The sequence below is a fragment of the Nicotiana tomentosiformis genome, chromosome 3 (assembly GCF_000390325.3).
Source record: "Nicotiana tomentosiformis chromosome 3, ASM39032v3, whole genome shotgun sequence".
NCBI lineage: Eukaryota > Viridiplantae > Streptophyta > Magnoliopsida > Solanales > Solanaceae > Nicotiana > Nicotiana tomentosiformis.
This window is the reverse complement of record NC_090814.1, coordinates 13,596,481-13,622,669: the sequence shown is the minus strand read 5'-3', so window position 1 is coordinate 13,622,669 and position 26,189 is coordinate 13,596,481. Positions and strand designations below refer to the sequence as shown.

Here is a 26,189-nt window from a genome sequence, read left to right as displayed (position 1 = left end):
AGGTATTCAGTGTCTGGTTCGATAGAACCAGGAAGAAGAAGGTTTGGCAAGTGTAGTTTAAACCAAATCATAAAATATTTATATTGTTAAATCATCTCATTAAGGATAAAAATAAAAATAAAAAATAAAAAATTTTAATGTAAAAAAATATCATTGTTGTTTTTAGAACAGATGAAAAAAAAGTAAATAACATAAATTGAGAATTTGAGACCGAGAGCGTTTCTCTTGCACGTGCTTTCTCGATTTGTAAGGTCAGCACTAGCTGCCTTAAGATAAAACCAAAGGACCAAACAAGAGGGACCCTTAAAAACAAACAAAATGATAAAACAATTTGCAGTTAATAAGATTATATGAAGATTCAACCATTTAAACAGCTTTTTCATTAAATAAGGACGAAATAATATGACCTTAAATATATTGTCTTACAATGCTACTTTCAATTATGATGTGCAAATCCCTTTCTCAAAAAGTTGAAATATTCATAATATGTTCTTAATTCTTACTATTGGAATTTGTCAATTTTGTGAAGAAATTAATAAACATTTTTAAAATTACACATGCTTCTAAAATCACGAATGGAGTCTTGGAGCAATGATAAAGTTATTTTTATGTAGGTCATGAGTCCGAACTGTGTAATCATTCACTGGTACTTGCATCATGATAGACTGTTTACATCATAACTCCTTAGGGCGCAACTCTTTTCAGAAACCTTATTTGTATATTATTCAGAAAAGAAACTTACTCTCCTCCTCTCATGTCTTTTATGTGGCTCCCTTTCAAGACGAAGATTCGTTACACGGACAACTTTATTTCCAATGTCAGTCCCTTATATTCATTTTAAATCTTCCATTTCCTCATTTAATAAACTATTACCCGAATAATGCCCTTTTTAATTACATTTTAATATTTGAGCTGAAACTTTAAAAAGTATATTTTAAGTTGAAATGCAAAGAAAAAATGAAAGTTAAAGTTATATTAGGGCATAAATTTACTTGAATTTTTTTGCTTTAAAAACTCAAAATTTATTAGGGAAAATCACTATTTTCACTTAAAATACACGTCTAAATCAGTATCTTAACTTCAAGTTTAAATCTTATATTTCAGTATTTTTAAATACTCATAGCCAAATAGCAAATAATAACAGCAAATTTAGTATAATGTCGTAAGTGAAGTCTGAAATGAATAGTAAGTATACAACTTTAATCTTATCTTGTAGAAATAAAGAAACTATTTTCGATAAAATCAAAGAGCAGGAAGCACTAGAAAAAACAACTTGTAGTAGAAAACATAGCCAAACAATTATTTGCAAATAAGAATTTCGGCTTTTTTTTACAAGTGCTGCACTAGAAAAAACAACTTGCTCCTAATATCAGTCCTCTTTACATACAATTTAAATCTTTCATGTCTCCGTTTCGTAATTTATTTTTCAAATAATATCTTTCTCCCCTAACTAAACCCTCAAACGCTTCTTCTCTTTCAATTTCGCCACCCACCCACCCCCTTGACCACCATGAATCTCTCAACCCTTAGGTTGGACCCTACCCCAATCACTTCTACGGCAGCTACTCACCGGAGTGGGGTCCTGGGTTTCAGTGGGACCTACAATTGTAGGCTGCTTCAGGTCCACCAAAGGAAGAGAACTTCTTATTCCTCCTTTGTTGTTTGCTCCGCGAAGCCGGTTGCTCCGCCGTCGGCGGCGGTGGTGGAGTCGAAGGAGTCGGAACTGAGTCGGATTGAGTCGCTGAGTCAGGTGTCGGGCGTGTTGGGTTGCCAGTGGGGCGATGAAGGGAAAGGAAAGCTCGTTGATATTTTGGCCAAGCATTTCGATATTGTTGCTCGCTGTCAGGTATTCACTAATATCCTAAACATTTCCTTTAAACTAATTTCTTGTCGTGTTTTTTTAACAGTAATGGCTTTGGTTTTATTGAATTTCTAGCGAGATATTTAATTTTAGTTAACTCGAAAAATGAGATAGGTAATTCATTTGTCGTCTGAGTAGTGGCGAAATCAGGGATTTCCTGAAAATTGTAAGAGAAATGTACATTCTTAGTTGCTCTAAAAAATGATAGCCTATAAAATGTACTATCTTTTTGTATATATGTGAATTATATACATATAATATACATATATTATACACTTTTTGGCTAGCGAATGCAATTAGTTTTTACCGACCGGCCAATTTTGTATTTTGCCTAAATTTTAAATCAAACTATGGTAATATTTAGCTAAGTCATACAAACACTTGTAATAAAACTAACAATTGTATATATCAAAACTGACATATAGAAGTCAACAAAAGAAGTGGGAGGAGAATCATGGCGGTATAAATCTAGTTTGTGATTGCCTAGGGCTCCAAGAACAAAGCTTTCCCTTTTTTTCCCTCATCCGGGAGTGGGGGCAGGCAGTAAAGCACTAATGGTCGATAAATATTTCTCTTCTACTCTCAGCCCTTCAATGTTGATTTCTGGTAGGGTGGAGCCAATGCTGGGCACACTATTTACAATTCAGAGGGAAAGAAGTTTGCTCTGCACCTTGTTCCTTCGGGTATTCTGAATGAGGAAACTCTATGTGTTATTGGTAATGGAGTTGTGGTGCATCTACCAGGATTATTTAAAGAAATTGATGGCCTTGAATCTAATGGAGTTTCTTGTCAAGGAAGGATCTTGGTATCTGATCGTGCTCACTTATTATTTGATTTTCACCAAGAAGTAGATGGACTTAGAGAAGCTGAGCTAGCTAAATCCTTTATTGGCACCACCAAGAGAGGCATTGGGCCTTGCTATTCAAGCAAGGTCATCCGAAATGGCATAAGAGTAAGTGATTTAAGGCATATGGATACTTTCCCCCAGAAGCTTGACCTTTTACTATCCGATGCAGCTTCAAGGTTCAAAGGTTTTAATTATGGCCCTGACATGCTGAGGGAAGAAGTGGAACGCTATAAGATATTTGCTGAGAGGTTGGAACCCTTCATCACAGATACTGTACACTTCATGAATGATGCTATATCTCAGAAAAAGAAGATTTTGGTTGAAGGCGGTCAGGCAACTATGTTGGATATAGATTTTGGAACGTACCCTTTTGTGACATCCTCCAGTCCATCAGCCGGTGGAATCTGCACAGGTCTTGGCATTGCTCCCCGAGTGGTTGGTGATCTCATCGGTGTGGTAAGGGAACTTGCCCTTTTCTCTATGCTACCAAAGAATGAAAATCCTGATGTTCAGTTTTGCCAGAAAGTCTTGCTAATATTGTGAGATAAAAAGAAATTAAGTTTTCTCCAAAAACGTTATTGAGTGTAGATCTAACATGCGAAGCAAGAGACTAAAATTCTGTGCTTCAGATTTAACCTACAGTGAACTTTGGAACCAGTTCACCATGCTATTGCAATTTGATGATGAAGACAGTTTGTTTTAACTGATATATTGCTTGCAGGTTAAGACATACACTACTAGAGTTGGTTCTGGTCCTTTCCCAACAGAAATCTTGGGTAAAGGTGGTGACCTCCTTCGATTTGCCGGGCAAGAGTTTGGCACGACCACTGGTCGCCCCCGTCGTTGTGGCTGGCTAGACATAGTTGCACTAAGATTTTGCTGTCAGATAAATGGATTTGCTTCTTTAAATCTAACAAAGCTTGACGTGTTGTCAGATCTTTCAGAAATTCAGTTGGGTGTTTCCTACAGACAGCCAGATGGTACACCAGTTGAATCATTTCCTTCTGATCTTCGTCTTCTTGACCAAATCAAGGTGAGATTGTTTTCTTTTATTCTGCACCAGCCTTTTAGCATAAACATGGTATCCAGTTTTTATAAGATGTCAGAGGTCTTAATAATTTATTTTTGGTGTGCTGAAGATTTAAACTACATATAGGCTCATTGGAATATACCAGCTCTTTTGCTCTATTTTGTTGTCTTTTGAAGTCAAGATTATTTATTTAAAGTTTAACCTGAACGTTGTAGGAAAACAGATTGACATATTTATGAATGAGGAAGAAACAAATACCAATGACGGCTTTTTTTGCCCTTTCTATGATGATATAAATTTTGTTTTACTCTTAGGATATATTTCTTACCCAATTAGGCGAAGAAAGTTTCTTTGACTCTACCGAGAAAAAGAAGAACTTAAGGCTTCTAGATTTTTTCTATTTAAGCCCCTTTTGCCTTGTAATCCTCTCCATTTTATCATGATTTGTTGACTATCTTTGCTATTTATATGCATGTAATGGAATCTTCTCTGTTCTGGCATCCTTTACAAGCATAAGCACGGTTTCTTTGCATTTCACTTTCACTCATCCTGTATCTTTTGTTAATATCTTCACTCTAAATCTCATTCAACCAGGTTGAGTACGAAGTCTTGCCTGGGTGGCAGACTGATATTTCTTCCATCAGGAAGTATTCAGAATTACCTAAGGCTGCACGCGAGTATGTAGAAAGGATAGAAGAACTTGTTGGAGTGCCTATCCATTACATTGGTGTTGGGCCTGGTCGTGACGCCCTCATCTACAAGTGATCTCAGGGAATGTGGTCATATTGCCCTGATCCTATTCTTCAAAGTGCTAGTAGAATTAAAGCCCTTTGTGTGGCTAAACTCTTGGTAACACAGTTATCAATTTGATAAAATGACCTCAGTGATGTATTTTTCATCTCCAAAGCCAGATTTCAACCTCCTCCCCCCTGGTGCTCCTGAAGCGATATGCGGCTAAAAATATTCCCTGCTTGCCTTGGGTTCATATCTCCTCTGATAAGAAGCTTTGGCCGCGTCACTATCTTGGCTTCTGTCTCAATTTGGTGAAATAACTAGTGCTTTGGATGATCCTCTGCTATTTAAGTTTTCAGTTTACTCTCCTCTTGTTCCAGCATGTAACTTATCGAAGTGAAATTTACACTTTCCCTACTATTTCTCTTTCATCGTAGTGATTTGGGGACATATTCTCTTGTTCACTTGCCAGAGATTGTAGAAGGGTAAGGGGATGATTGTGATGATATTTTAGCCATATTAAACTGTCTCCATTCTAACTTTTGTTGTCTGATTCTTGTACGTAACATTAATCCTAATTGTTTCAGAGCCAATGACCTCATGTTTTGAAGCAAATTTATGTGCAATACTACCATGACTTAAATAGTAAAAGCAGATAGAAACATGGCAAAATACTAAGTTGGCACCTAGGGTTGTACATTGGTTGGGTTGGTTCGAATTTTTCAATTATCAAACCAAACCAATGGTGTCTGGTTTTTAAATTTATAAACCAAACCAACAAAGTCGGGTTTTTCAATTTCGGGTTTTTGGGTTTTTTTTCCGGTAAAGTCTTCATAGCATAAAATATGTAACTTATGCTCCAAATATTTCTTAAGTCCTAGTAAAATGCAACTATATAATGTATTTTTCAAGAAACTAACACAATAATATGAGATAAGTCATAACATTATTCTAAAATATTCAATAGCAAAGATAAAATAATAAAATTACATAAAACAAATATTGCTAATTAATAAGCCATAATGAAAATTAACAAATCTATAAATATTATATAGATCATACTAAAATAAGTATAGCTAATAAGTACTAATATTAATTACATAACTAAGTACTAAAGAAAAAGATAAACTAAGTTATGCATTTTCATTATAAACCAATGTATAACTAAAATAATTATCCAACACTATCGTCATTCCTAGTATTGAATTGAATTTCGTTTGTTAGCATTGGTATTGATTTGAACTTTATTTGAGTTACTACATTTATGGGCTTTAAAATTTATTTATTATTCAAGAATGTTAAGTCTAAACTTGAAATAATATATTAAAAGATAAAATTGCCAAAAAGTTTAAGAAATATTTATAAATTACATTACAATAAATATTTATATGTATAAAATATTTTTTAAAATTATATAAATGTACTATCGGGTTAGTTTGGTTTCGGTTTGACTTTTTTTAGTTAAAACCAAACTAAACCAATTATGGTCGGGTTTTATTTTCTAATACCAAATTAAATCAAACCAAATCACATCGGGGTTTTTTCCGGTTTAACTCGGATTATCGATTTGGTGCGGTTTATCGGTTTTCTTTGTACACCCCTAATTGGCACCTTAACTATGGACCAAATCCTTGTTATACACTTTCCATGGGCAAAAATAATATTACACACTCAACCTTTCAAAAGTATGTCTAATACGCACCACTTCATTGTTTGACTACTTTTTCTCAACAAGTGTATACTACGTGCCAATAAAATTTCAACACGTCATCAGATAAAGAAAAGAAAAAAAAACAAGAAAAACACCTAAAACGATACATCATCTTAGATGTCAGCTAGTGGTTAATGTTGTGTTTATACTATGCTTTCGTTTTTCATAGCATCGGACCTTAATTACTGGTTATTATTATTATTTCTATGGTTTATGTTGACGGTACTGATATATTGTCTCTTCTCTTATCGTCTTTTCCATCTTCATGAGCCGAGGGTCTATCTGAAATAGCCCCTCTGGTTATCGGGGTAGGGGTAAGGTAAGCGTACACACTATCCTTCATAGACCCCACTTGTATAATTTCATTGGATCGTTATTGTTTTGATAGTTATGGTTATTCCTCCCAACATGTATACTCTCTTCTCAAACACCCCCTCAAAAGTGTGTCTAATACACACCACTTTAGTATTTGATTATTTTTTCTCATCAATTAAAAAAAAGAAAAGAAAAACACCTAAAAATGATACTTCATCTTAGACGTCGGAAAATCTTGTCAAAGCAAAGCCGGAAACCTTGCATTTTCAATGATAAACACCCAAAAAAAACTTCCGTTTTCACCCAAAAACAACAAATTTTCATTCCATTTTCAAAATTCTTGGCTGCTACCAAAAATATTAATAACCATTCACCATTTTTTAGCAAAGGATCTCAGACTCCTCCTAACCCAAATCCACCACCAACATAAACAATATTTTCATATTCAAACAAAAAAGGAGAAGAAAAGAACAAGTATAAGTCCCTCATAATTTGGATTATATACTCCAAGCTTGTAAATTTTTGCCTAATTTCAAGAATCCATTTGAGTTCCAAATAAATAGCATAAATCCCAGCTAAATAGTTCTAAGTGTAAGGTGGGAGTATCTCTAATCTAAAATATCAGTTGCACTTAAATAAAAAAAAGTAAAATAAAATACTTCAATAGAGGAAAGTGGCGTGTGGTGGTTGTTACGGCCAAACACACTCACGCAAGTATACGTGGTCGTCAAGTAATAAAGTAGTGAATAAAGTATCGTTCCCACGAAGACTTATGATTAACTTTGACTAATTCAAACTCGAATAGCTTATTGATTCAAGATATTTCTAACAAAATATATAATTTTCTAACTTACTACCTACGGACGATCAAATAATGAATCGCTAAGAATTCAACACAACACTTAAATAGTTTTGTTCAACAATCAATAGGATATAATATTCCAGGGTCACGGGTCATCTAACATTCATGTTGCATTCGTATTTTAAAATAGCTAATTGATTTATCTGAATTGTTGATTCACAGGGTTAATTTCACTCGTAAGAATCTGTCGAGTTCTTACTCGCATGCTCAAGTTAACTTAATACCTATATGTCTATGGAATTAAGTTTAACAAGAACTCATTTACAATTCCTGTATTTTAACCGAGTAAGGCAATTAGGTATATGTCTATCCTAATCGCGAATCCTTTCCCCGATGCCCGGGTTTTGAAAACTTACTCTATTTACTTCTATATGCAATCTAGGGTTCCCACTTTCGAGTTCAACTCTAGATTCGTAGATAGTATTTCACTGTTAATTACTCAGCAAAATAATTAGAAACAGAATTAAATAAACAACCCAATATGATAAACCCAACGTCGTCAAATTAAACTTCAAACATCAACATTCATGTATACCCATGACCCTAGAATAATAGGGTTCTTAGCCACTCATATTCAGGCAATCATCCCAAATTTCATAAGATTGCATAAAAATCAATAAAAGAAAGAAAGGATAAAACTCCAGACGAATTCCGTGGTCTTTGAACTTGGTTATAGCCTTTTTTCTTCTCTTCCCCCCGTCTCTCCTCTGCAAGAGGCGTTTTAAAGCTTATATATTGCGTCCAAAAGTTGTAATCTAGAGTTCTCCTAACTCTAGTCCAAATCGGCTTCAGGGGTTGATGCTAAGGCGGATGCGACGCATCCACCTCGTCCTCCATTTCTTAACTTTGCATGTGAGGGTAGACGCGACGCATCCAGCCTTCTCTTCTACTTCCCAGTTTCGCACGCGATGGCGAACGCTATGGCCCAACTTCACTGCTAAGGTTGCACGCAGGATGATGTTTTCCTAGGTTGGATGCGACGCATCCAACCCTTCTTCCTCTGGCTAAACCACCTTTTCTTCATATTTTGCACTCCGAACACCTTAAATCGTCACACATAACTTAATTAGTCATCAAACCAATAATTACACCATGTTGGGAGTTTTAAAGATTAAATAACATCAAGAAGTGGTTAAAACATGGGTAAAGTAACATCAACACATATCGAAATATGCCAAACATCACTACCCCACACTTAAACCTTTGTTCGTCCTCGAACAAACCATCACTATAGTAAACAAAATAAAATTAAGCTCTTATCATTCAAAGCACACTACATCTATGACCATGGTTATTTGCTACAATTAGGCTCTAGACTATGCATCAACACACTTCCCTTTTCTTATGCCCTTCTTTAAACATATTCGAACAAAGACAACATGCTCACAACAATCCTAACCTCAAAAACCGACTCAATGTCACAATGCACTCATGGCTTGAACAACCAACATCATAGAGAAGTCTAATAACGTTACCTATCCCTCGTGAAACCATGTGCCCTCACAACAAAAGCAGAGAGAGTAAAATCAATCCACACATTCGAATCTCATGCTCACAAAGAAAATTGCTCACTCTCACAAAAGAAGTCACATGCATGTAATTGGTACCATAGGCTTGCCCTTAATGTAAATCTCTACTAATGTAAGCTCGCTCGATCTAAAATCAATTAGGACTTTTTCATGGTTGTAATGTGGGCTAAGGGACGGGTAGGATATATTTAAGGAATAGTGACTCACCCTCCTAAGCACTTTAACACATCATCAAATAACTTAAGCGCGAATTCTTCAACACCCTTTCAATTTCACCAATAATATCACTCCAAACAATATTTCCTCTTTCTTTAAGCACTACTTTAATTCATACCCACTAGCAAGAACAAGACAACAATTTATTCATTTATATTTTTCTTTCTTTTTTTTCCAGATTTTTCTCTTTTTTTTTTTTCTTTCAATTTCGCTAGTGGTGTATTATTTTACAACATAAGTGCACCCTTCTTTCTTTCATTGGTTCCACTCAAAAGTCACCCCACACTTAGTCCCTTCTTACTTCTTTTAGCGCTCATCTAACAATTAAAGTGCTTTAAGAGGTAAAAGGATCAAAACAATGTCAATTAAGAATAAAAAGGGTATAGGCTTGTAATGTGGGTACCAAATAAAAGGTCTACAGGCTCAAAAGGGTTAACTAGGGATAGATTTTATTTGTGATAAGCAATAAGCTCAAAAAGATCAAAGAAAGCCTAAAATCATTTTTCAAACCGAGCATCACCTAAAATTTCGCTTCAACTCACATACCGGGCAAGTTCTAGACACAAGTACACTACATGGACTACACAAAAACCTTACCACACATGGCACATGACTCATTAAGGACGGTCACATTCCGACTCTCAAACAATGCAAGTATTCACGGAGCAACGAGATATTAAGCATTAAGCGCAAAGTGAACACAAGTCAAGAAAATGAGAAATAGGCGCCACAAAACATGCTATCCATTTTAACAAGGCATCATCAATAATTTCAGAGTGAGAAGGGAAGATATTACATATGTAAAAGCCTAAATATGCCATTATCAACCAAGTCAAGGTCACCTAGGTTCATCATTCTTCCTCCTTTTATTCCCTACATTCCTACTCTACTCTAAAAAGAAAACAAAATTACCCGGTTCAAACTACATTCCATGGAAAAGAACCGAGGCACAAAGAAAAATCACAGGGGATTATTACTATCTACAAAGATACTATATATATATATATATATATTTTTTTTTATTTTTTTTTTTTGATAATGATAAACTGATAGTTACTCCATATAGATGAATTTACTGCTATTTTATGCCATTAATCCAGTGAATATTTTAGTACATTCATCCATACATCAAAACATGAATCACCCCCACCCCACACTTAGGACTGTGCGTTGTCCCCAACGCACATAAACAAGGTAAAGTAGGGTGAGAAGAACTCCCTCAAGTCAAGGTGGAGGGCTCATCCGCAGTCTGTGGAGGAGCATCTGCATCCATAGCATTCCTATCATCAACAACTGGTGCTGATTCTGTATCAGGTGTTACAGCGACTTCAGTAGGCATGTTGAGTGGAGCCTCAGTGACTATGGGAGGAACAGGAGTGGATGGTCCGGCAGTGGATGATGCAATCAGCTGGGAGATGTCTGTACCTGCACATTGAACCAGAGCTCTGAGGAGTAATGATATCTCCTTCATCATCGTGGCCTGCTCGGTCTGAACTCGGCTTAGATCCGCACGAGTCTGTCTCAACTCATCCCTGGTGGCACTCAACTCGACACGAGTCGCTATCAGCTCAGCCCTGTTCTCTTGCATATCTGCTTGCATTTGCTCAAATAATTGTTGAATGGTGAGCTTAGAAGACCTTCCCTTGTTCGGCTCTAGAACATGAGTGACATCATATGGTCCTGGAGCTTTAGCCTCAATGTCGTCATTCTCCTTGTCCCATAGTACTCCCATCTCTGTTAAAAAAGCCGTTAGGGTATTAGCAAAGAACAGCCTCCACTTGTAATTCATCCTGGTTCGCTGCATTTGATCATGCATGATGGCTCCGAAGTTGAGTGGTATCCCCTCTAATAAAGCATATAATACGAGTGCGCGGTAACGAGGGACATCAGTTTTATGTTGGCATGGCATCAGGCGGTTACATATGAAATTTAGAGCCACACGTGCTAACGCACTCATGAATTCCTTGGCTATAGAGTGGTACTCCATACTCCCATGCTTCCATTCTGCATCCTTCCTGGTAGGGCATAGGACAGACTTAATGTGTGCATAATCTGGTGTTTTGCATATGGAGTCAAACCTATCTGTAAGTGTGTGTGGCACCCTTAAGAAGTTATTCAGAGCTTCAGCTGACACATTAATATCTACCCCTCTTACTCGCACAATGTTTCCCCTGGCGTGACGCCAATTGGCGTAGAGCTCTCTAACAATGGTGAGGTTGGCTTTGCCGTGACCTTTCAAGATGGGTCCCCATTTTTGCACCTCTCGAATTGACTTTAGAAACTCTGAGTACTTTGTCTTAAGTGGTCCGATGTTTATCGGCTTTTCCGGAATATACTTCTTTGAAACCAGTATCTTCTTATAGGCTCGGAATGCCTTCTCATTAACAAAGTATTTCTCCCAATCAACTCGGTCTATGGGTTCACCCTCGTCTTCATCACTCATGTTGACATGTAGGTGGTCATTGTCCGAATCGGAATCGGATTCAGATTCTGTAGTAATCTTCTCCTTCCCTTTATCAGTCGGATCACTCATTTTCGAAGCTTTTCTTTGGTATGTCACAGGCTCTCTTATCTCTATTCCTTTGCTTGGTGTAATACCCTTCTTCACTGTCCTCCTGACTAATGTTTCCTCCTCCTCTTGCTCTGAATCATCACTTAACTGCCTAGGCAGCAGTTCCATTTCCTTCTCCGTCCGCTTCCTTTTTTTCTGTGGATTTGGACCGCCCGCTGCCCTTCCGGTAGGCTTTTTGGGCGGTTGCTTGTTACCATCTTTGTCTTGTTGCTTGGATGGTTTACTCACTGCTGTCATTTTACGAATCTAAGTACCTGCAATGCAAAGAATTCAACAATTAGCAGATGAAACAGCGAAGTTCAGCTTGAAAGCAATTGCAACAGCTTGCAGACTTCAAATTATTCGTAAAGTCATGCCATTCACTACTTCATGGAATTGTAGCTCATGACTTTCAGCAAGTATGTGATAACTCTCTTCAAAAATTCAATTTCACATAGCCCCTCACTTGACCCCACACTTATTCTCAAGCATACACCAATGTTGCTCGGTTACTCAGACTTCACCGACGCCTAAATTTTCCTCAGGGACAATTCGTCGAACATGTGGTATGCAACAAGTGTGCCTAGTTCATTCTATCAGTTGAGCAATGCAACTACCCTCCCAAAGTTTGACGAGATGAAGGGAATTATAGTTTATCATCTCGCAACCATTACAACGACCAAGAACGACAGCCCTAAAAAATTTTGAAATTGCAAAACCTACTTGTTGCTACCATTGAGGGAGGGAAGAGAGAAGAATTAGGAGAGAAGCCAACGGAAGAACGAAGAGGATGATGCGTACCTGTCGCGTTTGTATGCGTTACAATTTCGATTAAAGAAATCTGTTCTGCGTTCGTAGGCGTCGCAAAAAGAGACGAGTGGATGCGTCGCAAGAAGAGTTTTTAACGAATTCGTTATCTTAAGATGTGTTAAAATATATAGTACTTACCTGTGCGTGCGAGCTTTGACGCGACGCATCCCCTTGTCTTCCTTCAAAAAAATTTCGGACGCGACACGGACGCGATAGGCAGACTTCACTGCCTTGAGCAATTGGCCCGTCAAAAATTTTTTGCTGAGGGGGATGCGACGCATCCGCCTCGTTTTCTCATATCTGGGAAACTTTTTTTTTTATTTTTTTTTATTTTTAAGATCTATGTCCTACAAAAAAAAATAAAAATAAAAATAAAAATAAACTAACTAACTTGGGTGGCCTCCCAAGAAGCGCCTGATTTAACGTCGCGGCACGACGCAACATGTTCTTCATGCCTCCACTAAATCCATTGTGGTCTTGTGACGTGCAATGTCACCACCCCAATAGTGTTTTACTCTTTGGCCATTTACCAAGAATGTCGTATTGGACCCCTTATCACACAATTCTATCGCACCATGAGGTTTCACACTAACCACTTCAAACGGACCCGACCATCGAGATTTAAGCTTTCCTGGAAAAAGCTTTAGCCTTGAATTAAACAGTAGAATTTCTTGACCTGGTTCAAACTCACGATGTTGGATATGCTTATCATGCCATCTTTTGGTCTTCTCTTTATACAATTTGGCATTTTCATACGCATGCAATCGAAACTCATCAAGCTCGTTGAGTTGTAGCAATCTCTTCTCACCGGCCAAGTCCATCTCCATATTTAGCTTTTTAATCGCCCAATATGCTTTGTGTTCAAGCTCGACGGGCAGATGGCAGGCCTTCCCATAAACCAACCTGTACGGAGAAGTGCCTATTGGGGTCTTGTACGCAGTGCGATATGCCCATAATGCGTCATCCAGCTTCCCGGCCCAGTCCTTTCTATTCATACTTACTGTCTTTTCCAAAATCTGCTTGACCTCTCTGTTGGAAACTTCTACTTGACCACTCGTTTGGGGATGATAGGCAGTGGAAACTTTGTGCTTGACTCCGTATTTTGCAAGAATATTATTCAGCAGTTTGTTACAAAAGTGAGTTCCCCCGTCGCTTATCAACACTCTTGGAGTCCCAAAACGTGTGAAGATGTGCTTCTTTACAAAGCCTACCACAACCTTTGCGTCGTTAGTAGGAAGAGCAATGGCCTCTACCCACTTAGAAACATAGTCGACCGCCACCAAGATGTATCTGTGCCCGTTAGAATATGGGAATGGTCCCATAAAATCAATCCCCCAAACATCAAAAAGTTCTACCGCCAGAATATTTTGCAAGGGCATCTCGTGCTTCCTCGTGATAGTTCCAGTTCTTTGGCATCTATCACAATTTTTAACGAAGGCATGTGCATCCTTAAACAATTTTGGCCAATAAAAACCTGATTGTAGCACTTTTTGGGCGGTTCTATCCCCGCCGTGATGACCTCCATATGGTGACGCATGGCAGTCATGTAGTATAGCCTTCATCTCTTCCTCAGGAACACACCTTCTCACCAACTGATCTGCACACTGCCTATATAGGAATGGCTCATCCCACACGTAGAACCTTACATCATGTAGGAATCTTCTTCTATTGTCAGCTGTCCATTCTAGTGGCGTCACCCCACTTGCGATAAAATTCACATAATCTGCATACCATGGGGCTTCACCTGAGGTGACTGCTAATATTTGCTCATCCGGAAATGTTTCTTTAATTGACCCTCCTTCAGCAAAGGGGAAGAAATTTTCGAAAAATCTTTAATGAAACGACGATAAAAACCTGCATGACCCAAGAAACTGCGAATGCCTTTGATGGATGTCGGCGGGGGCAATTTTTCAATCGTCTCCACCTTTGCTTTATCCACCTGTAGACCATCTTTTGAAACCTTGTGCCCCAAAACTATACCTTCACGTACCATGAAATGGCACTTTTCCCAGTTTAGCACCAAGTTCGTCTCTTCACACCTAGCTAGCACTTTATCAAGGTTCATCAAACAACTATCAAAAGAACATCCAAACACAGAAAAATCGTCCATGAATACTTCTACAAATCTTTCAACCATGTCAGTGAAAATAGCCATCATACACCTTTGAAAAGTCGCAGGTGCATTACAAAGACCGAAGGGCATTCTCTTGAACGCATACGTGCCATAAGGACATGTAAATGTAGTTTTCTCTTGGTCTTCTGGGGCTATAGCAATCTGATTATACCCCGAATAACCGTCCAGGAAACAGTAGTATTCCTGGCCAGCTAATCTATCAAGCATTTGGTCAATAAAAGGAAGGGGAAAGTGGTCTTTCCGGGTGGCATTGTTCAGTTTTCTGTAATCTATGCAAATTCTCCATCCAGTGACAGTTCTTGTAGGAATTACGTCATTATTTTCATTAACTACTACGGTTATCCCCCCTTTCTTCGGCACACATTGAACGGGGCTTACCCATTTACTATCAGATATTGGAAATACAATACCTGCATCAAGCCACTTAATCACTTCTTTTCTTACCACTTCTTTCATGATTGGATTTAGTCGGCGTTGGTGTTCTACACTTGGCTTGTGTCCGTCCTCCATGAGGATTTTGTGCATGCAGAAAGATGGACTAATGCCTTTAATGTCAGACATTGTCCACCCAATTGCTCGCTTGTGCTCACGTAGCACCCTTAATAGCTTTTCTTCCTGTAATTTAGACAAGTGAGCAGAAATAATAACAGGTAAAGTGTCAGAACTTCCCAAATAAGCATATTGAAGGTGAGGGGGTAGGGGTTTAAGTTCCAAATTTGGAGCTTTTTCAATTGACGGCTTTGGTGGGGGGCCACTTGGCCTATTCAGGGGCTCAAACGGGATTATTCCTTGCATGTAACCACATGATGTATCTAGGATATGCATCATCTCCTCAACCTCATCATCCATCTCCAAGCTATCAAACATCATGATTGCTTTTTCTAAACAGTCGTCTAGATATACACTCGTGTCAAGAAGTTTCTCATCCACCTCCACCACAGATATCATAGAGAGCTCCTCATAGTGGCGGGGAAGTTGGATTGCTTTGTAGACATTGAAGACTGCTTCCTCGTTGTCCACTCTCATAATCATTTTCCCTTCTCTCACTTTAATTATTGCATCGCCAGTAGCCAAGAGAGGTCGTCCCAATATGATTGGAACTTGTTCATCAGCCTCGAAGTCTAGAATAATGAAGTCAGCTGGGAAGATGAATTTTCCAATTTGCAGCAGCACATCTTCAATCACTCCTTCGGGGTAGGCTATGGACCTATCAGCTAATTGCAACATCACGGTGGTTGGTCTCGGAGCTCCCAGACCTAATTGCTTAAACAAGGATAAAGGCATCAGATTTATGCTTGCACCCAAATCACACAGAGCACGTCCCACGTCAATATTACCGATTTGTACTGGAATGGTGAAGCTGCCAGGATCCTTAAGCTTTTGGGGAAGCTTGTTTTGGACCCTTGATGTGCACTCCTCAGTAAGTGCAACCGTCTCGAACTCAGTCAATTTCCTCTTATGAGCCACTATGTCTTTTATGTACTTAGCGTACTTTGGAATTTCATGAAGTACATCCACTAATGGAATATTTAATTGAACCTGACTCAACATGGAGAGAAATTTGTTGAACATGCGATCGTCATTCCTTTTCTGCAATCTTTGGGGGAAAGGTGGTGGTGGCCTTGTAACCTCCATTCGCTCTGAACTTGCATCATCTTCCTTTGACTCTTGTGTTGCCTTAGGTGTCAACTCCCCCCAGGTATAGGTTTTTCTTTTATCTTCCTTGGCACTTCCTCTAGTTCCCTCCTGTTTCTAAGTGTAACTGCATTAACTTGAGGGTTCTTCTCTGTATCACTGGGAAGTGAGCCTGTAGGTCTAGTATTTTGGTTTGCTGCTAACTGCCCCATTTGCCTCTCAAGATTTCTGAAATCGGTCCTGAGCTGTTGATTGTCTAGCAACAACTTTTTCAGCAAGTCATTCGTACTTTCTTCCATTTGTTGGGGTGGCTTCTGAGGTTGAGTAAAATTCCCTTGAGGCCTATACTGATTCTGTTGACTTCCGCCCCATGAGAAGTTAGGATGATTCCTCCAGTTTGGGTTGTAAGTGTTCCCATATTGCGCATGTTGATTCATAGGACCTCTGTTTTGTTGCCCCACATAGTATATAGATTCAGGATTCGTGGGGCACATGTCAATCATATGACTGTCTCCGCATAGTTCGCAACAAATAGACATCTGTTGTACATGTTGCATTTGTTGTGTTGTCATTCTATTCATCTGATTTGCCAATTTTGCTATATCGGCTCTCATGGCGGAAAAGTCATCAAGCTCAATCAAACCGGCGGCCTTCTGTTTAATTCCCCTTCGTGAATCCCCCTCTCCTTGCCAATTATGGTCATTAGCAGTGAAATTATTTAGCAAGAGTTGTATTTCACTATACGGTCTTGCCATGCAACTACCCCCACAAGCTGAGTCAAGATTCATCTTTGATGCTTCATCTAACCCATCAACAAAAGTGTGACCCAATACCTCATCAGTTTGACAATGATGCGGGCAGTCTCTGAGTAGCTTCTTGTATCTTTCCCAAGCTTGACGAAGTGTCTCGCCATCCCGTTGTTGGAACCCAAGAATTTGGCTCCTCAGCGACTTTGTCTTCTTAGTTGGGAAAAACTTGATCAGGAATTTCCTTGCTAGATCATCCCAAGTGTGGATAGAGTTCGCGGGCTCCTTTTGCAACCATTCTTTAGCTTCCCCCAACAGTGAAAAAGGGAATAGTGTCAGCCTGACATAGTCCTTGGAGACGTTCGGATAATTGTAAGTGTCCGTGATTTCCAAGAAGTTCTGAATATGCCTCTGCGGGTCCTCATGAGATAGACCCACATATTGTCCTGTGGACTGAATCAGCTGTACCATGTACTGTTTGAGTTCAAAATGCCCAGTGATATCAGGCTTCACAATAGCCTGAGTCATATTCGCAAGATTGGGCCTTGCGGCTTCAATTACCGGACGCTCTTCATTGCCTGCCATATCTATTGGCTGTGGTTGGACTGCGATGTCCAACTCTCTTTCTATTCTCGTTCTAGCTTCGTGTTCCCTTCTCACTCTATGTAGTGTTCGTTCGATTTCTGGATCAAGAGGAATGAGGTTGTTTGCACTTCTACTCCTCTGCATTCGAGAGAAGACCCTGCGTTGACACAAACCAGGCAAACTGAAAATTAAAACTTGAAAACAAATATCTAATAAAAGCTTAACTTAGTCACGTAGCTAATTTCTAAGTCCCCGGCAACGGCGCCAAAAACTTGTTACGGCCAAATACACTCACGCAAGTATACGTGGTCGTCAAGTAATAAAGTAGTGAATAAAGTATCGTTCCCACGAAGACTTATGATTAACTTTGACTAATTCAAACTCGAATAGCTTATTGATTCAAGATATTTCTAACAAAATATATAATTTTCTAACTTACTACCTACGGACGATCAAATAATGAATCGCTAAGAATTCAACACAACACTTAAATAGTTTTGTTCAACAATCAATAGGATATAATATTCCAGGGTCACGGGTCATCTAACATTCATGTTGCATTCGTATTTTAAAATAGCTAATTGATTTATCTGAATTGTTGATTCACAGGGTTAATTTCACTCGTAAGAATCTGTCGAGTTCTTACTCGCATGCTCAAGTTAACTTAATACCTATATGTCTATGGAATTAAGTTTAACAAGAACTCATTTACAATTCCTGTATTTTAACCGAGTAAGGCAATTAGGTATATGTCTATCCTAATCGCGAATCCTTTCCCCGATGCCCGGGTTTTGAAAACTTACTCTATTTACTTCTATATGCAATCTAGGGTTCCCACTTTCGAGTTCAACTCTAGATTCGTAGATAGTATTTCACTGTTAATTACTCAGCAAAATAATTAGAAACAGAATTAAATAAACAACCCAATATGATAAACCCAACGTCGTCAAATTAAACGTCAAACATCAACATTCATGTATACCCATGACCCTAGAATAATAGGGTTCTTAGCCACTCATATTCAGGCAATCATCCCAAATTTCATAAGATTGCATAAAAATCAATAAAAGAAAGAAAGGATAAAACTCCAGACGAATTCCGTGGTCTTTGAACTTGGTTATAGCCTTTTTTTCTTCTCTTCCCCCGTCTCTCCTCTACAAGAGGCGTTTTAAAGCTTATATATTGCGTCCAAAAGTTGTAATCTAGAGTTCTCCTAACTCTAGTCCAAATCGGCTTCAGGGGTTGATGCTAAGGCGGATGCGACGCATCCACCTCGTCCTCCATTTCTTAACTTTGCATGTGAGGGTAGACGCGACGCATCCAGCCTTCTCTTCTACTTCCCAGTTTCGCACGCGATGGCGAACGCTATGGCCCAACTTCACTGCTAAGGTTGCACGCAGGATGATGTTTTCCTAGGTTGGATGCGACGCATCCAACCCTTCTTCCTCTGGCTAAACCACCTTTTCTTCATATTTTGCACTCCGAACACCTTAAATCGTCACACATAACTTAATTAGTCATCAAACCAATAATTACACCATGTTGGGAGTTTTAAAGATTAAATAACATCAAGAAGTGGTTAAAACATGGGTAAAGTAACATCAACACATATCGAAATATGCCAAACATCAGTGGTGTTGATGAGGAAGATGATGAAGGTACAGAGTTTTGAACAAATAAAGGTTTGGAAAAAAAAAGGAAGAAAAAGAAGAGAAGGGATGGAGGTGGAGGTTGGCCGGCGGGAAAAGATAGAAAGACGGAGGGAGGGTGGGGAAGACGAGGGATTTCCTGACAAGTGGCATTAAATAAGTATTTAGACAAAACATTTGGCAGACGCACTTCTATCTTGGTGTTTTACACATGCTAGGCCTTGGTCAATCGTCAAAGAAGATGTGTATTAAATACACTTTTAAAAGGTTGAGTGTGTAATTTTATTTCATCTCACAAAAAATGTATCAGGGATTTGGTCCACCATTTTATGTATAGCACATGAATTGCATGCGCTATGCGCTATACCTTAACAACATGTTTGTCCATTAAGGTATAGCGCATGAAATACATGCGCTATACCTGTTAATTGACTGACCCAAATAATTGGTGGGTATAGCGCATAAACAATCTCAAACGCACATTTACGTCCGAGAAATGCCTTTTTTTGGTAATGGTGCAGCCATATATCCGGTGGACATATGTTATACACTCTTTAATCATGTACATTATGGATGATTCAATGTGTGGAATCAAGGCAAGAGAAATCAAGTCAACATTCAAGTCAAAATGATTCTCATTGAATGTGTCCATATCACAAGTGTGGGTGCCAATGTATTTCCCCACAATCCACATATTAATTTTTAACTTTCTCGCATGCAATATCCATCTACAACTTTGAAACCATCTACGACAAATAACCTTATATACTTGCGGAGATGACTCATGAACCTCCAGCTCACGATACTCTTTTATGCTATAAATTCGCACTGCCCTGCTAAGGCGCGCTTTATCAGCAAAAAGCATATTCTTTGACAGCACCGTTGGTCTAGATTCATCTCACATTGCTATTTGAATGCCATCAAGATCCTTGTGATGGCATCCACATCCGGAATACTTGGCAACTGATCCAGGTAGGGAATTTTCTTTGAATAAAATGGCACATGGGACTCGTACACTCTGGTCTAACGGGAGGTGGAGTTTGCATATATGATAGGGGTAGGCGTCAGTCGGTGCGGTGCGGTTTGCAAGAAGTTCGATTCGGTTTGTTCGGTGTTTGGTTATTGATTTGGTGCACCGACAACCGAACAAATATAACTTCGGTTGGTTCGGTGTTTGAAACTATGATTCGGTTGATTTTCGGTTTTTGTTCGGTCGGTTATTGTTCTAGTTTATCAATATTAAGCATAGATTAATTACCATATGTCACGGGCAATCTTCTTTATATTCACCTTTGTAAAAAAATTGGCTCAAGTAACTGCCCACTGCTGCTAATCTTGTATTTTATGACCCAACAAACCTTTTTACAAGTTCATTTTGGATTGAAACTAGCTTAACAAAAAAATATCTAATGTAGTTGCTTCTGAAATTTGAAGCTTCACTGAAGAAAAAACATTAAGGACCGACTGCACTATTTTCTTAAGGACGTGCACCTTCAGTGAACTAAAACATTAAGGACGTGCACCTTCACTCCTTCGGTAGAATTGCAATTTCCAGACAACACTAGTAAGTAGTAAGCAAAAAGCCAAAAAACATCTTACTACAAAGAAAGCAAAAGGCCAAAAAGCAAAAAACAAAACACATACAATATGTTACTACTGTTTCCATCTGTGCACTGGCAGAAATATTTGATCAACGGTAGAGAATAAGAGCGGCGGAGTAACAATGAAGGCCGGCGGATCAGCGACAGTTGGAACTCGGAAGAGAATAAAAGCGGCGGCAGTCAGACTCAGTCACTCGGATGAGCAGCAGTAGTCGCCAGTCGGAACTCAGAAGAGTGAAGTGAAGTGAACCCTAAAATAAAAAATCTGATGAAATTAAGGGTGTTGGACTGTTGATCTTCGATAATATTAAAGAGCAAAGACTAACTAAAGTCAAATAGTCAATTATTATTTACTTATTTACTTTTTATTTTATTTGTTAATGATAATTGATAATAAGGGCCACTGGATCAAAACTCCAAATTGGGCTTTCAAAAGTCCTCCATAGTCTATATGATCCAGCCCATACTAGTAAATATTGTGTTCCATATATAATTGTTCGGTTTTTTGGTTAACCGAACAACCGAGGCACCAAAATCGTAAACCGTACCGAACACCAAAATTTAATAATTTGTAAACTGCATACCGACCGAATAACCGATTAAACCGAAACTGAACAATCGAAATTTATGGTTCGGTCGATTTTTTCGGTTCGGCCGGTATTATGCCCACCCCTAAAATATGGAGCATGCTCATTGGTGGCATCATGCTCTCTCGTCAAATCAGGTTGCTCATCATCGTCGCCCTCATCAAGGAAGGGTGTATCATCTCCAGACTCATCAACATTATTGTCATAATCACTATCATCTTCTTGACTCTGTGGATATGCTAGATCTTGATTAAATATATCATTTTCGGGCAACTGAGTAAGGATAAGACCTTCATGTTGCTCGTTTTCACTGCACAACCAATAAAATAATGAGTTTCTCAAAGTCATTCCAACATTATATATTAACTTTATCTCTTAACTTACAATTCATAATCTGTTGATAGCCCATGATGCACATTATCGAGTTGTTGATGACTCCCGGATGGACCATCATGATCCAAACCACCAAAATTGGGCATATTCCAACTATTGGTTAGTTCATAACTTGTAAAATTCATATCTGGTCGGTACCCCCTTTAGAATATATGAGTGTTAGTACGAATATGATGCATAAAAATCATACTAAGAAAAGGATAATTGAAATTTACCACTCGGCGTGTGAATTATGTAAACGTGGGGAGAAATTATGTCCTCGCTCTTCATTCGCCCGTGGAGATAAGTTTATATCTGGCGAAACTCTTTCAAACGGAACCTATTCAGATAAAACTTCTCCAAAAACATCACCAGATGACTGAGGGTTATCCCTATTTTGCGGAACCTCAATATTGCGGACATATTCAGACTTGGCGTACATTTCCAGCATTTTTATCACAATAAGTTCTCGGTGTTTATCCGGAGTCCTCAAGAAATCTTTCAGAGTTTCATCATCTTCGATGTTAAACTCAGCATAATAAGCAACGCCTTGCGGAGTAAGAGAGTATGGATATTTTCCGTTACATTAATATTAATCGAACGTTTGCTCACACACATTCTTTTACATATCAACGATACCAATCTATCGTACTCTAATGTAAGTGGCAACTTAACAATACACTGTGGAGAATAACTATAGTGTACTGAGTTATTCTCCACGACAACCTCATCCCCCCCCCCCCCAAATATAATGCAACCCTAACTTTTCGCTCTTCAGACATTATGACAAAATGCTGAAAAAGTTAAATAAACAAATATTTTAGAATGAGTAAGGAAAATAAAAAAGATGTAGAAGATTGAATTTTTCGGAATGGATTTGTGAAGAAAGAATGAAGCTCCTTAAATAAGCAAATAATCTGTTCGAGCATAAAATAACTGCATATATATATATATATATATATATATATATATATATATATATATATATATATAACGTAATTATTTTATGCGCTATACCCACTAATTATTGTGGGTCAGTCAATTAATAAGTATAGCGCATGTATTTCATGCGTTATACCTTAACGGAGAAACGTGCCATTAAGGTATAGCGCATGTAATTCATGCGCTATATATAAAATGGTAATTATTTTATGCGCTATACCCACTAATTATTGTGGGTCAGTCAATTAATAAGTATAGCGCATGTATTTCATGCGTTATACCTTAACGGAGAAACGTGCCATTAAGGTATAGCGCATGTAATTCATGCGCTATATATAAAATGGTCACCGGTTATTTTTTCCACCTATTTTTGTGCTTTGAGTCCAAAAAAATAATACTTTAGTTCTGAACTCTAAGTTTGGATAGATAAGGAGAGTTGTGGTAGATTAACGACCAATGTAAAAATAATTAAATCTAGGTGTTACGTCCTAAAATCATATGATAGAGGGCATTTCTAAAATTTGTAGTTTTTCGTCTTAAAAGAGAAAACAAGATAAACAACAAATGAGTTTGGATTGATTTCTTGTCTAGCTATTATCAAGAATTTCTCATTTTCATTGCAAGTTAGATTATTTATTTATTTATTTATTGCGTTATGGACCTGGAGATTAAGAGGAAAAGGAGGAAGAGAGCTAAGTGTGATCAACCTAAGACCAAGTGGGGAGCCTTGACTAAGGACAAAACCAAGGAACTGAGGGAGAAGTTGTTGGCTAAGGGGGTCTGGAGTAGTAGTGGGGATGCTAGTAGTATGTGGACTACGACAGTGTTTTGCATTAGGGAAGATGCTAGAGAAGTGTTAGGGACTACGAAGGGGTATTTGGATGGCCATAAAAGGGATATGCGGTGGAATGAAGAGGTCCAAGAAAAAGTGAAGGTCAAGAAGGCGTCATATTTGAAGCTAGTAAAGAGCACATACAAGGTGGAGAAGAGCAAGAATAAGGAGTGGTATAAGAAGGCTAGGAAGGAGGAAAAGTTTGCAGTTATGGTGGCCAAAACAACAACTTTTGGACTTTTATATGATGAACTTGAGATTAAAGGCGGGGATAAGAAGTTGTACAAGTTAGCCAAAGTGAGAGACAGGAAGACACATTGATTTGGACCAAGTAAAGTGCATAAAAGACGAATAAGGTAAGGTATTGGTGGAGGAGGCATATATTAGACGACAATGACATACCTACTTCCACAAACTCAAATGAAGAGGGAGACATGAATATTATGTTAGGTGAATTGGAGCATTTTGAGAGTCGTTAAAATTTTGGGTATTGTAGGCGCTTTAAGGTTGAAGTGGCTATGCATAAGGTGAGCATGGAAAGAGTGATCGGGCCAGATGATATCCCGGTAGAATTTTGGAAGAATGCGGGTTGAGAAGGCTTGAAATGGCTCACCAAGTTATTTATTATCATTTTTAGGACGAATAAGATGTCCGAGGAGTGGAGGTGAAGTACGATGATTTCATTGTACAGAAACAAGGGAGATATTCAGAATTGTAACAACTATAGGGGTATTAAGCTGCTGAGTCACACTATGAAAGTGTGGGAGAAGGTGGTGGAAGTGAGAGTAGGGACGAGTGTGTTTATTTTTGAGAAGCAGTTTGGATTCATGCCGGGGCGATCGTCTACGGAAGCTATTCACCTTGTTAAGGGATTAATGAAACAGTATAGGGAGAGGAAGAATGATTTGCATATGGTGTTTAATGACTTAGAAAAAGCATATGATAATGTCCTGATGGAAGTCCCTTGGAGATATTGGAGGCTAGCAGTGTCCCTGTTGATTATACTAGGATAATTAAAGACATGTATGAGGGAGCTAAGACCCGTATGAGGACTGTGAGAGGGGACTCGGAACACTTCCCAGTTCTAAGGGGGTAGCACCAAGGATCAACTATTAGATCATTTTTATTTGATATGGCAATGGACGTACTTACGCATCACATTCAAGGGGAAGCGCCTTGGTGCATATTATTTGCAGTTGATATTGCCCTGATTGAGGAGATGCGGGGAGGTGTTAATGCGAGGCTAGAAGTTAGAGGCAGATCCTGGAGTCAAAAGGTTTCAAGTTGAGCAGGACCAAAACAGAGTACTTGGAGTGCAAGTTTGGTGACAGGAATCGTGATACAGACGTGGTAGTGTCTCTTGACAACCAAGTTCTCCCCGAGAAAAAGAGTTTCAAATACCTAGGATCAGTAATCCAAGGGAATTGGGAGATTGACGAGGATGTCACATTTCGTATTGGAGCGGGGTGGATGAAATTGAGGCTCGCATCTGGCATTTTGTGTGATAAGAATGTGTCGCATAGACTTAAAGGTAAGTTTTACAAAATGGTGGTTAGACCGACTATGTTATACAGGGCAGAGTGTTATCCAGTTAAGAACTCTTATATCCAAAAGATAAAAGTAGACGAGATAAGGATGTTGAGGTGGATGAGCATGCATTCCATGATAGATAAGATTAGGAATGAAGTTATTCGGTACAAGGTAGGAGTGGCCCCCATAGAGGACAAGATGCGTGAAGTGAGGTTAAGATGGTACGGGCATGTGAAGAGGATAGGCGTTGATACCCCTATGAGGAGTTGTGAGAGATTGGTTATGGTAGGAAGGAGGAGAGGTAGAGGTAGGCCTAAGAATTATTGGGGTGAGGTGATTAGGCAGGACATGACGAAGCTTCAGCTTACTGAGGATATGACTCTATGTAGGAGGATGTGGAGGTCGAGGATTAAGGTATAAGGTTAGGGGGTAGCTGGGTGTATTCCTTTGTCACCCTAGTGGCAATAGTAGTAGCCTTGTAGTCTTTTTTTTCTTTCCTTTTCATAGAGTTGTATTCCTACCTGTTATTTCTTTCGCTTCAATTATTTTACTATATCGTTGTTTGTATACCGATATTGATGGTGCTTATTGCTACTACTTCTCCTCCTTTTCATTTTTTCCTTGAGTCGAGGGTCTTCGGAAACAATCTCTCTATCTCCACGAGGTAAGGATAAAGTCTACATATACACCATCCTCCCTAAATCCTACTTGTGAAATTATACTAGATATGTTGTTATTATTGTTGCGTTAAAAAACTTGAGTAGAGCGGAACAGTGATTGGTGTGGATGATTCATACCGTCGATTGTGAATGAGTTAGATTTAATACATTATCAATTGATTGATTTAACAACAATTAATAACTAAGTCTAGTTATCAAATATGTGTAGACTATTTGTCATCATTAAAATACTACTCCACTAATGTTTCTCCAAGTTGTTGTTTTCTTTGAACTCAAAAAATTCATTTACACTTTACGATAAAAGGTAGAATATCTCATTACACCCCTAAACTCATGACGATTCATTTACAACATGTTTGAATGGTTATTACCTATTGTATTGTATTGTATTGTATTGTATTGTTATATTCAATACAGGATTTATTTTGATTG

General features: G+C 38.5%; 2 protein-coding genes across 2 annotated transcripts; both read left to right on the top strand.

Annotated features, from left to right (window-relative positions):
- Positions 1–1,417: 1,417 nt before the first annotated feature.
- On the top strand, positions 1,418–5,009 carry LOC104090268 (adenylosuccinate synthetase, chloroplastic-like). Its single transcript, XM_009595330.4, has 4 exons — positions 1,418–1,846; positions 2,472–3,164; positions 3,430–3,741; positions 4,333–5,009. Exons 1-4 carry the CDS (start codon positions 1,511–1,513, stop codon positions 4,501–4,503), a joined length of 1,512 nt encoding a protein of 503 aa, XP_009593625.1. The 5' UTR covers positions 1,418–1,510; the 3' UTR covers positions 4,504–5,009.
- Positions 5,010–23,370: 18,361 nt separating this feature from the next.
- On the top strand, positions 23,371–23,868 carry LOC138907385 (uncharacterized). The gene has a single exon (XM_070197983.1). It carries the CDS (start codon positions 23,371–23,373, stop codon positions 23,866–23,868), a length of 498 nt encoding a protein of 165 aa, XP_070054084.1.
- The last annotated feature ends 2,321 nt before the right edge of the window (positions 23,869–26,189 follow it).